Source organism: Stenella coeruleoalba (assembly GCF_951394435.1).
Source record: "Stenella coeruleoalba genome assembly, chromosome: 9".
NCBI classification, from domain to species: Eukaryota; Metazoa; Chordata; class Mammalia; order Artiodactyla; family Delphinidae; genus Stenella; species Stenella coeruleoalba.
In genome coordinates this window covers 73,377,193-73,394,284 of record NC_137155.1, presented here as the reverse complement: position 1 = coordinate 73,394,284, position 17,092 = coordinate 73,377,193, and the positions used below count along the sequence as shown (strand labels likewise).

General features: G+C 35.5%; 1 protein-coding gene across 1 annotated transcript in view; it reads right to left on the bottom strand.

Annotated features, from left to right (window-relative positions):
* CFTR (CF transmembrane conductance regulator) overlaps nt 1–17,092 on the bottom strand; it is a gene marked incomplete at its 5' end in the record, with an annotated part of 195,052 nt that overhangs the window by 69,832 nt on the left and 108,128 nt on the right. Inside the window, 4 exons of the mRNA XM_079931021.1 lie at nt 5,558–5,686; nt 7,440–8,166; nt 9,889–9,975; nt 12,495–12,589. Of these exons, the coding sequence (XP_079787147.1) occupies nt 5,558–5,686; nt 7,440–8,166; nt 9,889–9,975; nt 12,495–12,589 (1,038 nt within the window). The remainder of the gene's footprint in view (nt 1–5,557; nt 5,687–7,439; nt 8,167–9,888; nt 9,976–12,494; nt 12,590–17,092) is intronic.

Genomic DNA, 17,092 nt, shown 5'->3' with positions numbered 1-17,092 from the left:
TGTTTAACATCTGCACTGTTCAGTATCATTGCCACTTAATACACATGGCACTTGATCACTTGAAATGTGGCCATTGTGGGTGACTGAGGAACTGAATTTTACATTGTGTTTCATTTAAAATAATTTCATTTAATTTACGTGGTCATACATGGCTGGTGGGCGGCTACTGTACCGGACAGTGCATGAATAGACTAAAACTGTTAGTTAGATAGCGGTGTAGCCAGAGTATTTATTATATACCCATGCTAAGTACCAGGAGTCTGATGATGGTGTCCTCTAAGGATAGATCCCTGAACAGTCAACGTGATGATTCACGAACTTTGCAAATGACCCCAAATGAAAAAGAAGTAGCCAGTATTTAGAAGCTAGGTCACAATTTAACTTATATAGATAATTTGTCTCTATGATTTAAAAAATAATGGCATGTCGGGGATAGAATATACAGCATATACATACGGAAAGAGAAATTAAGTGCCTCTTTCTGAAAGGCTTATCTGCTAAATGAACTAGTAAACATCTTCGGACACGTGATAGATGAAGGTTCATCATCTATAGAGTAAAACACCAACAGTATGATTTCAAAAATAAGATGTGATGGAGAACTACAGCAAGAATATATTCAAGACTTAGGAGGAACCCTACCATGACATAACCTGGCTAGGTACAAGTTTGATACTCACAACAAAAGAAAATAGGCGTGAAAAGAGAAGAAAACTGCCAAGGCCAGGTACAGAAAAGGTTCAAAAATGTGAATACAACCACGTGAGGTATAACGGTCCAATATTCTATCATGAAGAACTTTAATAAACTACAAAGAAGACACTCCTATATACTTCACTGTGGAATATCTTCAGAGGCCTTTAAATATGACTCAGCGGTTCTAAACACTCTGGATGCTGAGCCTAGTTAATAACAGCAATCCCTTCCTGTCATAACAGATGTTCCGGCCTCCCTTCGTGTCCCCATCCAATCCATTTTCCATATAGCAGACAGAGTGATCTTTTTTAAAGCATAAAAAAGTCATATCATACCCTGAATGAAGCCTTTCAAAGGCTTCCTGTTGCATTTAAAATAAAACCCAAACTCTTTACTTCAGCCAATGGGTCTGCAAACCTGTTTCTGGCCTGCTTTTCCAATGTCACCACGTGACATGCCACTCATTTCTCTCTCCCACTGTTCCAATTGTACTGGCCTCCTCTCAGTTTCCATAATTTACCAAACTTTTCCAAGACCTTTGCATTTGCCCCAGTTTCTGCATGTCTGAGTCCTTCTTATCTTTCGGGTGTGAATGAAATGTCATTTAGTCAGGAAGCCTTCCCTGTCTACCCTCCTTTGCCCAGCTTTATATTAGCCCTTATTATAATATAAGTGCCTTATATTAATAAGGCACTTATTACACTCTGTGATTATTTCCATCAAAATGTATTTATCCTCTGTTCTCTTTCCTATTATAGCCTTAGTGTCTAAAACAACGCCCTGTAAACAGTAGGCATTCGGTAAATCTGTACTTAATAAATAAAGGAAGGGATAAATAAGAGTATACTTAAATAAAAAATACAGGGACTTCCCTGGTGGCATGATGGTTGGGACTCTGCACTCCCCATGGGGGGGGCCTGGGTTCAATCCCTGGTCAGGGAACTAGATCCCACGTGCATGCCACATCTAAGAGTTCGCCTGCCACAACTAAGACCCAGTGCAACCAAATAAATAATAAATAAATATTTTTTTAAAATAAAAAATACCAATGTCAACAGACAGAAATTATATACTAATCACATAGAAAACATTTAAAAAAGCATAACATATCATGATATGTTATGTAGGATAAAGATAAAGAACCGGAACCAATTCATTCTATAAGTTCTGTACAAATGCAGAATTCAGAGCTCTTCCCAAGTCACACAAGGAGATCTGTATGTAAATGACTACCATTAAAATAGTATTGGCATTTTGAGTTTTCACCAAGGAGCACAGTATTATGAATGCTCTGCTAACATAAGTACATTAGTGTATTCTATCTGTACACTGTTTTGTACTTCATGGTATACACAGCATATAGAATTATGCCTGACATACTGAAAGAACTAAAAAGTACGTGTTGAATTAGTAAGTGGCTGAATGAATGACAGGCAGTAATAGTAAAGTGACACCTTGTTATGACTTAATCGCAGATTTCAATGCTTTGCAGGTTAAATCACGCCCTAAAACATAGACACTTGCTAAGCAATGCTGCCTTAAAAGTATTACTATCAATAAAGGTATAACTATCATTAAGGTATTATGGGAGCATATATTGTGTATACTAATAATGTAAAGCCACCTAGTGATTCCTCATTAGCAAACAGAAGGGAAATCATAAGGGAATAGTATATAGCAGTTCTCTGACACTTTTCTTAAAACTCTCAGGAATAAAAGGACGAAACTGGATCTTTAGATACTCCAGGCAACAATAATACCCTCTGGTTGTTGTAAAAGTAAGGAGGAAACTGCCTCCTACTGTATAATTTGCGTTTCTTCTCTATCTAGTCAATGCTGTACTGCCAAGTTAGAGCACTAGAGAGACCAACATAATAGAAATTTAAAAGCCTATATCCCTGGTGCTAATATCTAAGAACTTAACAGAAGATATTGTTCTATGGTAAAGAAAACAGTATAAAAATATAAGCTAGACTGACTCCTTTATCAAAATGACACTCTAATGATAATTGGTAACAAACTGAGTAGACCAAACTAATTTTTTCAGTTTAGCACTTTGAAGAAATAAAAAAGTTATTACTTTCATACTCTAAAAGGGAAGTTTATTGAACCTACTCTATAAAATTATAAGATCTAGATTGAAGTGGCCCCTATGAAAACTAAAAATGGGTACATCACTTCCACAAAGGAAGAAATGTATCTTAACTTTTCTTTAGGTTCTCTGATCATGTTGAGTATGAGGCTCTAAATAAAGTTTAAAAGACCTAAACTATCTTCCTGGATTAGCACTGGTACCATGATGCAAAGCACATATGAGATATTTCAATGGTAATGAGAAGAGGCACATTGGTATTAAGAAAGGAGCTTAGTTTAAAAGTAAAATTATGTAAATTTTGATTCAAAGATGTGACAGAATTGTGAACATCTGAATGATTTGTTTAGCTGTATAACGGTGCACATGATGAAAACAATTACTCTTTTTCTACTATCACCAAGTTTTTGTTATTCAAAATTCTGAGAACCAGTCAATTGGCAATGCCTTCAGGATATTGGGCCAAAAAAGGTGACATTACTGGTTATTTTGTCCATTAAAAAGAAAAGTTTTTGCAATAATTGTGAGAGCTCAACTAATAATGGGAAGTTATACAACATTTACATCCTCTGTTGTAGTTTGGTTTCTAGCCTAAAGACAAAGGACCACTGTCTTCTTGAGTAAGTGAGCTAATAATATTGTACACATGTTCAGTGGCTCAACGCTCAGTCTCTAATTAATTAACTATACACTGCGTTGAAAGGCATGTAAGTTCAGCTCTACAGCTCTACATGGGACAAGGGTCCTGTAAGTGAACATAAATCACCACCACATTCAGATAGGACCATTTTTTCTCATAAAACTAAACTGAAGACAGTCAAGTAATGTTGATCTTTCAATGAAGAGGTTCAAATCATTAACAATGACAAAGGGCTGGTTTGAGATTAACTGTGGCACAAGACTGAGTTTCATTCGCATTAATGTTGGTCATTTGGCATGACTGGCAGAGATTAATGAGGTAAATTAAAAATACATTTCAACGTAATTTTCATTACCTCATGTGAGAGTCTCAAGTTACTCAACCCCATAGTTTTGTTAAACTGTAAAAGGAATTATTGAAATTTTTACTATATCTCTGTCATGGACTTGTTCACCTCAAACTAACTTGAGCTTTATAATGATGATAGACATTAAGGATATTAGTAAGAATAGCAATTAGCATTGCTCATTATATGCCAAGCCCTACAGTAAGTGCTTTATAATCATGATATCTCTTAACCCACAAAAATGACCTTTGAAATTGGTACTATTACAACCTCCATTTTATAGATGAGGAAACTGAGGCTCAGAGAGGTTAACTAACTTGTTCAGTGTCATAGTGTTAAAAACACAGAATTAGAATTCACAGCCAGATCAGTCTGAGTCCAGAGGTGGCGCTATGCAATACCGCATCTCACATTCAGCCTCCATTTGTTTTATTAATTTAAAATAGTAGTAGAGCAAAAGAAGTGATATCATCAAAACTCAAAGATCAAATGGAAACCAACACTTTATAGGTGAAGTGGTATGTACAACTTTTGGTACATACCTTTAATATTTTACACTACTTTATTTGGTCAAGGAGGAGTGATAATATTTTATGTGGACTTCTTAACTGAGGTTAGAAGCAGCCTAATAAGACAACGGTGTAGTTTTAAGTTTGGGTTTCAGGTATGTATATAATTATACACCCTCAGGAGAGGCAGTACTTCACCTGGGTCATTTCTCCCCCTGAAGGCAGCCTGGGCCTTTATGTTGGATTCAGGCTGTATATTAGGACACATCCAGCAGTATCCTCTGAGATAAATATCTAGAGTAGTCATTCACAGGCTGAATCCAATCCGCAGATATGTTTTTTTGTACCCACGTAGTGTTCATTTGTTTGTTTTGCTTTAACCAACTACCCACACTTAAAAATGAGAAATTTTTACAGAAAAAATCTGTAGTTTCATCTTATGTTGAAAAATAAGAAGGTTTAGTGAAACTGATCCCAAAACCCCTCATGGGAAGTCCTTGGCTGGTGTTGAGTTACGACTGCCCCCGTTCGACAACTGGAGGGCAAATATTCTCCATCCAGCCCCCAAGCCACTTCACCACTAGACATCCTCTGCCAAGCCTCTTTTCTCATTTAAGTGGCTGCTCCTGACCTAGAGAATAACCTCATTCACCAACCAGCTTCAGAAACCTCTTACCTTAATGCAGAACTGAACCTGTGACCTACTGCCCCCCTCTTTTATTTTAACCTGGTGATGTGAAGGAGAGCAGCATGGTAAAGAGACCATGATGGTGGCATTGAAGACAAAAGAATTCTGTAAGCAAATGGGTGATTTGAATCTCTGAAAGGCTTATTTAAAATGATTTCTAAGCCACTAATATATATTTATTTTATTTTGTGAGGAAATAGTCTTTTAAAGGTGGTGATTCATCACTGGCATATTTAATAATGCAATATCTAGAGTCAAATGAATTTAATATTTAGTACAGAATAATTTTCATTGTTTAAATTCGATTCATATAAAGACATTCTACTTTGAGGTTTTGAATGTCTCAAAAACTCTTCATATAGAAGATATGTGCTTAAGTATATTTTATATGCTATGTATGAAGTAATAAAATATCAGTAGAAGAACTATACATATCATTATATGATATAAAATTTCATATATACACTTACATTTATGCATATATATACATTTATACATGTGTATATATATATATATATATATCCTTCCAAACTATTCCTAATTTAACTTTAAATCACATTAATATTTAATAACAGAAAATTCTTACCTCAGCCAGAAAAATGACTAAGCACCAAATTAGCACAAAAAGTAAGCTCTTGCGGACAGTAATATATCGAAGGTATGTGTTCCATGTAGTCACTGCTGGTATGTTCTCCACATCATCAAAAAAGCACTCCTGAAAAAAAGAATCATAGTTATTACAATGTGACAATACAGGTTCACACCAGCACTGTGGTTTTATTTTGAATGTGTGGAAATAAAGGAATATTACTATTTGAAACTAAGTGAATTTCAACAAATATAAACCATTATGAATGACACATGTGATGTCACTCCACAGCCAATATAATGTCCACTGGAGCAACATAGCTTTTTGAAAAATGAGAAACACTGCGATTCTTCAAACTCTGAATGTAATATTGCTGATAAAACGACTGTATTGTTTTTGAACAATTTTACCATTTTAATGCTTAACAGTGTCACACATTTTATCAAATAAATGGTACCAGCAAACTGAAGCTTCCCAGAACCGTCCTTGACTTAACTTTGAGAGCTATAGTTCAATAATTTGAAAGAGAGAAAATCCAGATATTTCAAAGGGAAAGGATAGTTTTGTTTCTTATAAAGTCAACAAAATTCACAGAAGAAGCACTAGAACATCAAAGAAAGGGTCCTAGGAAATTGGAATATGACACACTGGTTAGATGTAAAAATTTTCGAAGTCAAGTAAACCTGGATTTGAATCTGGACTCTATCATTGACTTCCTAGGAGCTGCTTGAATTCAGGCAGCTGAACTTCTCTAAAATTTAGTTTCCTTCTCTATAAATGAGGATAATGAGAGGATCTTCTAAGAATATGCTCATGGCACTAGAAGCAATCAATAAATACTATTATCAGTCAAAGTGATCATTCTTTACAATTAAACTTATAGAATCAGGTTTGAGAAATTCATTCAGATTGGTATTAAAACCATACAGATAAATTATCTTTTAGGAAATCTTTTTTAAGATTATAGAAACACTGAAAGTATGTATTTTAGAGATCATCTATTCTGTTCCCTCATTTTACAAAGAAAGAAACTTTGGCCCAGAGACATTAAATGACATGTGACTTGCCAAAGGTCACACTACTCGTAATTGATCTACGCTATTAAACATATCAATTTATTACAACACTGTTTCATCCAAGGCACTTAAGGAATTTTTCTAGTTTTAAAAAAAACCCTCCTCTTTTCTATTGCCTCCTATTTTAAAAATAAAAGCATTTTATTCTTTAGAACTTAATATAAAAGACTTTCTACCTGAACGTTGGCACTAGTATATGTTGAATTTCACATACCTTCTTTAAAAGAAACCTGCCCAGAAATCCTACGTATAATGAAATTTAAATGATAAAAAAGCTCACATTAACTAAATTCAGGCAAGACTGAGGTATAAGCCAGAATGTTAGTCCTGTTGAGAGACTAGATGTTTATATACCTTATAGAGGCTACCTGCATACAGAAACATTTCTTTGTCTCTCAATAACTGAAGCTATTATTTGTTTATATATTTGTTTTCACTCCACCTCTTCCCACAGAGGTTTTAGGAGGGTAATGAAACAGATTTATAATAATTCATAATTTTTCTCATTAACAATAATGATTATCACTGCTTAGTAAAGGACTCAATATTAGTCCTTGCTTTGACTTACAATACATCTTACAGTAAGAGACATCACAAAAGGAAATAGTTGATTCTTTCACATTTCGAAGTTGCTTACATAATTTACATACTTTGGACTTTGGGAATCTTAAAAATAAACCTCATCCTAAACTCAAATTTGAGTAAATTTTGCTACATAGTATGTATTACATCCCACTTTTTGTGGCCAAAAGAAAAAAAAGAAAGGAAAACACAGAAACACCACACTGATTACTTATACACACCCTTAAATCTTCTTCATTAATTTCTTCACTTATTTCAAAGCCAGTATCTTCAGATAACCGTCTTGAATATATATCTATTTCAGTTAAATTCGCCTGAGGGGCCAGTGACATTTTTCGTGTGGATGTCGCTGTCTTTCGGTGAATGCTTTGACCTTGGTTCACCGAGGAGCGGGTCATAAGGTTCAGGACTGACTGCCTCCTTCGTCCCTGAAATGTGGGACCAGCATCGATCATGTTGCTCCGAGGCAGGATAGCCTCTCCCAGTTCAGAACCGGAAACTAAGGATAGTCTTCTCTCTGAAGGCTCAACAGAATCGTCTTCGATGCCATTCATTTGTAATGGAGTCTTCTGTACAAATGAAAATTTCCTCATAGAGCTGATTGAATTGAGAATGGAGTTCTTCCTTTTTTCACCAAACTCTCCAGTCTGTTTAAAAGATTGCTTTTTCGTTTCATTCCAGGACACAGAAGTATCTCCTTCTAGTGAGAAACGCCGTAAAGTCTCAGTTATGATTGAATTTCTTCGTTCTGCAGTAAACTGGTCAAAAGTGTCATATCCCATGAGCTTTGAGCTGAAGTCGGGCCGTTGATTTTGTAATTCAGAAAATGTCCCATAAAAATAGCTGCTACCTTCATGTAAAATTAATATTTTGTCAGCTTTCTTTAAATGTTCCATTTTAGAAGTGACCAAAATCCTAGTTTTGTTAGCCATCAATTTACAGACACAGCTTTAAGAATATAAAAATATATAAATATTAATTTAATAAACAATTTATTACAATAGTATATATATTGCATTTTAACATTTTATTAACCTATTCTTGTATAAAACCTCTACCATACAATGTTATTATTATACTTAAGTAAATATTCAATAGTAACTAATTTGCACTTCTTGAATTATTATGACATGAAATACTGTATTATTGAATTACTATAGTATGCTACATTATAAAGTTGAGTGTTAACAGACCTAGAATGAAATTAAATATCTGATATTAAATAAACATTTGACTTTGAATGAACTGGTTACCCTCTGGGTCATGGCTGAGTCATCTAGAAAATAAGAGAATCGTTAGATGACCTTTAAGATTCCTTAGGGTTTATATTTCTACATGTCTTCTAAAATGTCAGAGCTTTCTTGTTCTTTAAACTTTCTACTCATTTCCTTTTATATTTTAAGTTGACCACCAATTTTGTCCTCAAGAGCTTATATTAAGACTAATTTTATTTGTTAAAAACACAACAACAGGGCTTCCCTGGTGGCGCAGTGGTTGAGAGTCCACCTGCCGATGCAGGGGACACGGATTCGTGCCCCGGTCAGGGAAGATCCTACATGCCGCGGAGCGGCTGGGCCCGTGAGCCGTGGCCGCTGAGCCTGCGTGTCCGGAGCCTGTGCTCCGCAATGGGAGAGGCCACAACAGTGAGAGGCCCACGTACCACAAAAAAACCCACAAAAAACAAAAAACACAATAACGATAACAAACCTGAGAATTGGATAATACATTTGACCGTCCTCCAACAAAACTTCCCTCTAAGTCTAGAAGTAAATCCTGACTAGAACCATCTGAGACCAATTTCTTTTTGGCATTAAAACATTTTATATTATATATTGATAGAAAGAGGCATCATTCTAGTCTATACTCTAACATACTAACATAACTAGCAAAGTTTATATTGGTAAGAAGGTACTTATAGTTACAGGATTATAAAAATAGTATCATAGGTATTAAATTTTGCTAAATTCTAGGAAAGGTGCTTCTAGGAAAAATATGGCCATTTTATACACACACAATCTACATCCTTATTGATTAAAATGAATCATGATAATTCTCTTAATAAACTACTTTATAGTCTATGAAATTATTTTGAAACCTTAAAATCAAGTTATATAACTAACTGTTCCTGGTAGGAACTTCACATACGTTGAGCCCTAATGGGAGCTCCAATGAAATGTATACCCTGAGCTTTGTGTGACTGACGAGAAGGTTCTGAAGGAGGTATTGAGGTAGATGAATAGTCTGAGCATTCACCTATATTAAAACATTAAAATCTTCAGTTTCTTTGGTTCCTTAAGAAGTTTACTACCTAAGGAGGAGATAAAATAAAATACTAACACGAAAAAAGTGAATAAAAAGTTTAAGTATAATAATCAATTAAAATAATATAAGCTATGTCACAAGACAATAATACTATAAAAACCTACATAAATAGTGATTGTTAAAGTAATAATGGGAAAAATTGGTTCAGCATAAGGTGGACAGAAAAGTGGATGTGATCTTTAATGTTGACCATAGAGGGAAGATCAGATTTGAGTAAGTGGCTACATTACATTCTGCCATTCTGAGTCACAATGGTGGACATATTTCTCAAGCAGTAATATGCAGCCTATGGTGGTATAGTTGTTCCTTCTTGTCTTTTAGCATGAATAAGTTATTCAAAGAACATACCTTTCAAATATTTCTTTCTCTGTTAACACATCTAGGTATCCAAAGGGAGAGTCTAATAGGTACAAATCAGCATCTCTGTATACTGCTCTAAAAAGAAAATGGAAATGAAATTGGATTCCTTCAATATTTCCCATGTCTTTTGGTATGGATTATTTTAAGTGAAGAACAAAAAGATAAGTCATATGTGATTTTTATGGCTTTTCACAATACTCCAAAAACTGCTGAAGTGGTTTTGCTAAATATAAGTGACATACACTTGAAGTTACAAAAGTTACAAACTGAATCACATCATACCTACAATTTTAAATATTACCTCAAAAAAGAAAAAGAAAACCTTTTAACAGTAGTATCTATTTACAGCCAAGCACTATGCCACATGCTGGGAATACAATCGTAAAAATTACACAAGTTCTGCCCTCAAAGGTCTTGCATTTTGGTGGGAAACAAAGAAGAATAGACTGTTTCAAACCTGTAAAATGTCAGAGACAGCAATTAAATTGCAGCACTTATGTGAAATTATTTTTTAAATATTTTTTCAGTGTTGACTGTTACCAACAAGTTGATAGCAGTGTTGTTACGGCTGTATGATTGACATTGCTCTTCGCTCCTTATAGTCTTAGTTTCTGGACCATACTCATAAAAATGCCACACAAGTGAAGGATGAAAAATTTGCAATGAAAATGTATACCCATATTATTTCATATTATAAAATTTCAGAAAATTTTACTATTTTCTAAGTTAAAAAATAAAATTTTATGAGCAAGTAAAATCTTCATTAAGTTGATCTTAGGACAGTAATAAGATGAAGATATGGTCCCATATGAACGGAAGTGAGGCAATTTCTTCATAACATTTAAATTTTTTCAGCTGTGGTTGTTAGTACCCTATACCTGTGCCAGTCACATAGCATGCAGTGTTTACGTATAATTCTGTAAAAAAGGAAACTGTGTTTAGTCAGCAGGTAACTGAGAGAAGTAATAATAATAATAATTAAAAAACAGAACTGACAAAAAGTCAAAGTAAAATCTAGAAGAACCTTTGCAGTGTAAATTATTTCTGAAGATAACACGTAAGAACTAGATAAAAGTCCCCCATCTAAATGTACCCTCGAGGGCTTTCTTCCCTTACTCAGCTCTTCTCTCTATCTACACATCTATGACCACAGTTTCTCAAGAGATCAGAAATAACATATTCACCATCCCCAAATGGACAATACATGACACATTCAGATCAGAAGAGCAATAAACAATTATTTTCTTTAATGCCTCAAACTGTGTGCATTTTATAATAAAACTGCATCTTCAACTGGTAAATACAAACTCAATTCTATTCTGAATGCCTGAAGCCATAGAGCATATCCTACCTAAATTTGAAATGAAATGTTTAAGACAAGTCTTACTTTGGCTCACAGATTAATCAACTTTCAGTTATTTAGAAAATATTATTTTGTCTGTGAATTATCCATATCTATTGATTTATTACTTGACCTTGTAATCCCAAGATCAAGGTGTGGTTTAATGTAGAGTCAAGACGACCTGGTTCAAATTGTAACCCTAGAATTTCCCGGTATGGATTTTGGCAAGTTAAGATCTAACCTCCTCATTTATCTCTTTATCTCTTCTATAAGTTGGGGAGAACAATCCTTTTTTGGCAGAGTGATATGGGGATTAAGTAAAATTACACATGTACTCATGCACACCCAACCCAGAATAGTACTAGGCAACTGTAGGTGCTCAGTGAGTTAGTTTCCTGTCCCAGCTTTTGAAAGCACAAGAAAGTAAGGGAAAGAAGCCAAAATATCAATAAGTCAAGGTGATTTCTTGCTAACAACTTCGGCAACACAGTAAGAAGAATCTTGTTCAAATAAAACTGGAGTAACATTTGCCATACCACATCACCAATAATTTTTTAAACTGAGAGTTACAATTTAACCGCAAGTTTCTTCTTGACACAAATTAACTATATATATATATATATATATATATATATATATATATACACACTTCCCTTTGACACTTCAAAATGCTTAGGCCAAGAATGTCTCCACCGAGGGACCACCATAGCCCCCACTATATTAGATGTGCTTGTCCTATTTATTTTTCTTTAAAGATTACAGACTTTAAGCTAAGTGACATCATTTGCCCTGCTATCTCTGTCATGAGATTAATTAGTTAGGTTGAAAATTTTGAAAATTTATGTTTATTGAAACCAAGTAGCATAAACAGAAGCCTAGAGCAGGTGTGTACATTTTGGGATGGGGCGAGCAAGGAACTGTATGAAGGACTAAATAAAAATTTACATCTTCTCTTTCCTGGGCTAGGCAGAGTGCCAGGGTTTTCCATTTGTAGTAAATCATATCATGAGGCAAACAAACACATACACCAACATAAAGGTATGCATTTTTAAAAAGCCATCAGCTTTATCAGACATGAACACTCTATCATTAACTATAATTCTTAAAGGTTATTCTTAACCTGCTACCTATAAGATCCTGGGCATTTTTCAATTCCAGAAACAGAATATAAAGAAATGGAGAATCATCTATAATTTTTTACATGCATGATATTTACAACAAATGCTCACTGGACCAATAATCAGATATTCACCTTGCTAAAGAAATTCTTGCTTGCTGACCTCCACTCAATGTGATTCCACCATCTCCAAGAACTATGTTGTCTTTCTCTGCAAATTTGGAGATGTCCTATTATCAAAAATAGACAGAGAGGAATTGTCAGTATGTTGGATCTGAATTTGAAAGGTACATTTTCCTTCAAATGCAATCGTATATCAGACTTCTGATTTAACCACAGCAGAAATTGTGAACACCGCATCTCAGTTATTTTAAATGCATTTAAATTGCTCAAAACATTGTTGAAATTTTATAAAGAAAACTTTAATTTTTCAAATGTTATTTATAATTAAATAAGAATTGGAAAATATCAGAAAGTAAAGCTTATGCATATTTATGATACGTAAAGATGTGTGTATATCATCCATTGACCATTTTACAAACCCAAGTGCTATTAATGTGCTAAAGTGCACTTCCTTTCAATTTCAATTCACTCCTTTAAAAGGAAATCCCCAAAGATGAATAAACCTCCTAATAAGAGAAACTAAAAGAATACCATTTACAGCTCCCTGCAGTATCTAAGCATATTCAGTGACCAGGGGTACAAGGCATCTCTTTTCCACACTTCTCTCACTTACCCACCCAAACAACACAGCCTTCTCCCTCATCCATCCTCCCACCTCATTCTTATGTCCTCTCCCCATCCGCTCTGTCTCTCTTGTCACCTCCCTGCCACACGTGTCCTGTCATCCCTTCTCCAGTTAATGAACTCTGTGGCAACAACCATGCTAGACATTGTGAAAGATTAGAATTTATAAGAAACAGTCCTCAAATTGCAGTCATTGTAAGTCTAACTTGGAAAATAAGCCATAATCCTGGAGAAAGCTAAAAAACATCCCAAAGAATCAATTAACCATTTTAAGATAATCAAACAACGTGCAATTAATTGGCAAATTAATTGTTCAGAATATAGAAGTATTGTAAAGTAAGTAGAAAATGCTATAGTGCTTTCTGGAATAGGTGAGGTTTGCCCTGAGACTTGAGAATGTGACGAGTTAGATGGATAGGATTCTCTCTTTAATTCAAAACAAGTTCTTTGCCTTTTCTTTTCTCAACCCCATACATCTTCTCTTTTCTTTTGTTACCACCTTCTTCTCTCTCCCTCTATTAAAAATACTCTTCCACTCTATTCCTCCTTTTGCTTTCACAATCTAGAAGCAGTACATCCGATCTCCTTGAACTGACATGAACATTACTTGTATTTAAATTGCCAAAATGGTTACTTATATTGTCCATTTGTTTTTGTTATCCACCATATGAAAGTCAAATAGAACTTCATACACAAAACTGTAAACTCACAAAGCTGGTAAATTAGTACATGATCATTTGTATTAAAAGCTAGTTGGCAGCTCCTGTAGGCTTAGAACCATGCCAGCCACTGCCCCCAAGGAATGGTTGCTGTCAATACTCCTGAGCTAAGGGGACCAAAAAGGATAAAAAATGTGACTTAAAAAATGCTGACATGTTGGAGGATATACAGCAGGACCCAGTGGAGCTAGCTACTCAGGCACTGGAGAAATACAACACAGAGAGGTCATTGAGACCCATAGAGCACTGTAATGAGGAGGACCTTCTGTAGTTATGAGACACGTGAAACGAAGTGCTTCATTTCTTTCCACTGGACTGAATTTTTTTGTTCAACTCATGGACCAGGCCACATAACCAGGATTCCATCCAAATAACAAGGACTACAGCTAAATTCCACACCCGAGGTTTTAAATCTCAGTCTTGCTAAGGGAGCATGTCCAGGAGCACCTCAGCCTTTAAGCCTTTAGTGAGCAGTTCTATGCAGCACAACCTCTGTACTCAATTTAGAGCAATTAGTAGGCTCACATGTGTATTTCTTCTCTGCTGCACCATATTTTCCTTCCCCATATCCCATTCCCTTTTTAAAAAATTAAATCTTTTAGAGGAAAAGAAAGAATAATTTATCTTATATGAATAGATTGAGTGCAGGCTTTTGTAAAGGAGGCACATTTTCTAACACAATCTTTTTTTTTTTTGGCTGCGTTGGGTCTTCATTGCTGTGTGCGGGCTCTCTCTAGTTGCAGCGAGTGGGGGATACTGCTTGTTGGGGTGCGTGGGCTTCTCATTGCGATGGCTTCTCTTGTTGTGGAGCACGGGCTCTAGGTGTGCGGGCTTCAGTAGTTGTGGCTCGTGGGCTCAGTAGTAGTGGCTCACGGGATCTAGAGCACAGGCTCAGTAGTTGTGGCACACGGGCTTAATTGCTCCTCGGTACATGGGATCTTCCCAGACCAGGGCTTGAACCCGTGTCCCTGGCACTGGCAGGCGGATTCTCAACCACTGTGCCACCAGGGAAGCCCTCTGACACAATCTTAAAAAACGAGAGGTTTCTGGAATTATTGGAGTTTTTTTTTTCAAATTTGAATTCAATACACTATCAGTTAAAATTTCTATTTTTTTTAAAATTTAGAAATATCAGTAGTTATTTTGATGGTATGCTAATAATACAGTTACATTTAGGGGATTATAGATTTGGAAGGTGTAGAATCCTAGCCCAGTGCAAGAGTTTAACAAATATTTGTGGAATGAAGGAAGAAAAAAGGAGAGAATGGATGAAGGAAAGGTAAACAAACATTAAGTGACAAAGAAACAGTTGCATATAAGAAAATAAGAAAGGTGTACAGCATAGAAAAAGAAAGAAAATGGGAAAAGGAATAATTGTCAGAAGAAGTAGACATCTGTAGGAAAAAGTAGGAAGATACTGGCAGCATAAAGAGACAAGAAAAGTGAAGGGAAAGATAGGAAATGATAGAAGACAAGGAACTATAATTGACACTTTAGCAAATATCCCTAGTGAATGTAAATGTCCAAAGAATACAAATGCAATTTATTTCAATAATTTTCTTCTCTTAAGACAGAATAAATAAGAGGCTGTTTTAGCCAAATTTCTCTCACAGGAGCCTGTAATATTCATCCTTTAAACAAGCCAAGGAAATAGGAGGGAGAAGGAAAAAAAAAATCTCTTTCTTCCTTCCCATATGAGTAGGCTGAAACGTAATATTAGAGAAAGAAATTGGAAGATCCTCAAGTGAGCTTAGACTTTACATGTTCAGATTGAATGGAAAACCATCAATTTCCTCCAAAAAAGACCAGAAATAGCCATTCCTTTGAGTATCACTCCTCAAATCCTGACCTGGAACTGGTCCGGGAAAGGAGAAAATACATTAAGAAAATGAGGGATTCAAGGAAGGAATTGCTTAGATGGTTTCCTGGTACCAAGTTAATCTATTTCAATTATAACCACAAGCTACTCTGTTTCATTTTTAGTTTCAGAACGCTATTAATTTTGAGCTCCTATGATAATGTACTCTGCCCCGTGCCTGGTCTGTTCAGCACGTTCAGTCAGTAAGCCACGCCTGCATCCCTGGGGTGCCCCAGGCCTGCCTGGCATGATGCCTGGTAAGTGACTGGTCATCTTCTTTGGCCTGCCTTAGATGGAATGGGATTTCTCAGTGTGAAATTTCCCCCCATACTTGGGAGAATTTCCAGGTTGGGTGCACCCTGGGAAAATGCCATGACGAACTGAATCTAAGCGTCTCTGCTCCCAAGTCACTGGTGAGCTGAAATCTGAATTATGTTTGCGGTGTCCATTTAGAGAGCTGTTGGGATGTCATGTAAACTATGCTAATGGTGATGGTTCAATAAGTAACAAAGCTGGAATACTGAACTGCATGGCATGGGGCCCAGGATTTGAACCCTGCTCTGCAGGCTTATTGTGAAATCTCAGTTACTTAACAGCTTTGTAACTTAATTCTAACCATAAGCTAGGTGCAATTATAGTCCATCTTTTATAAAGGGTGCTCAGTATAAGAATTAAGAATATGTCATATACAAAGCAATTCAATAAATATAAATCAATGAAGTGAAATGTGCCAATCCAAGTGGAATATTTTTAATTCTAAAATAAAGTTTAAAACAAAATAAAGAACATGAATGGCAACATTGACCAGAGAGCACAATGACTTATTTTGTAGCTGTTTCCGCTAATAACTGGATAAGTAGCTTTGGGCAAGTCTATTCTGGCCTTCAGTTCTCCCTCTGTAAATGGGGGTAATAGTACCTTCCTTTAACAGTTGCAAAAATTTGAAGTAACTTCATATAAAGAGCTTGGTCCATAATGCACACTCAAACTTTGGTGATCTGCAATTTTAGAATGATATATTTACCAACAATCTGTGTACATCATTCATTTCCATTTGGCCTTGAGTAGAATGCTTAGCTGATATAATACTCTGCGCCATTCTCATATTAAAGGAAAAGTAGATTCTTATTAAGGCCTGAAAATATAGCCTTTATTAGCATATGATCGTAAGAAACGTACAAGGGATAATGTATCGGAAAAGAATCAGACTTAGAATTGGAAGCCGTGCATTCAAGTCCCAAGTTCGCATGCCTTTACCAAATGTACTTTTGTTGAGGTTGCTATGTATGTAGTCACATGTTTTGAAACTAAAAGTCAAGGTTCTTAAGGGTGACACCATATTCCCAGACAAGATCTAGATACCTTCCAAATGCTACCTCTCTAGAGATGGTTAGTTAATTTTATTTAAC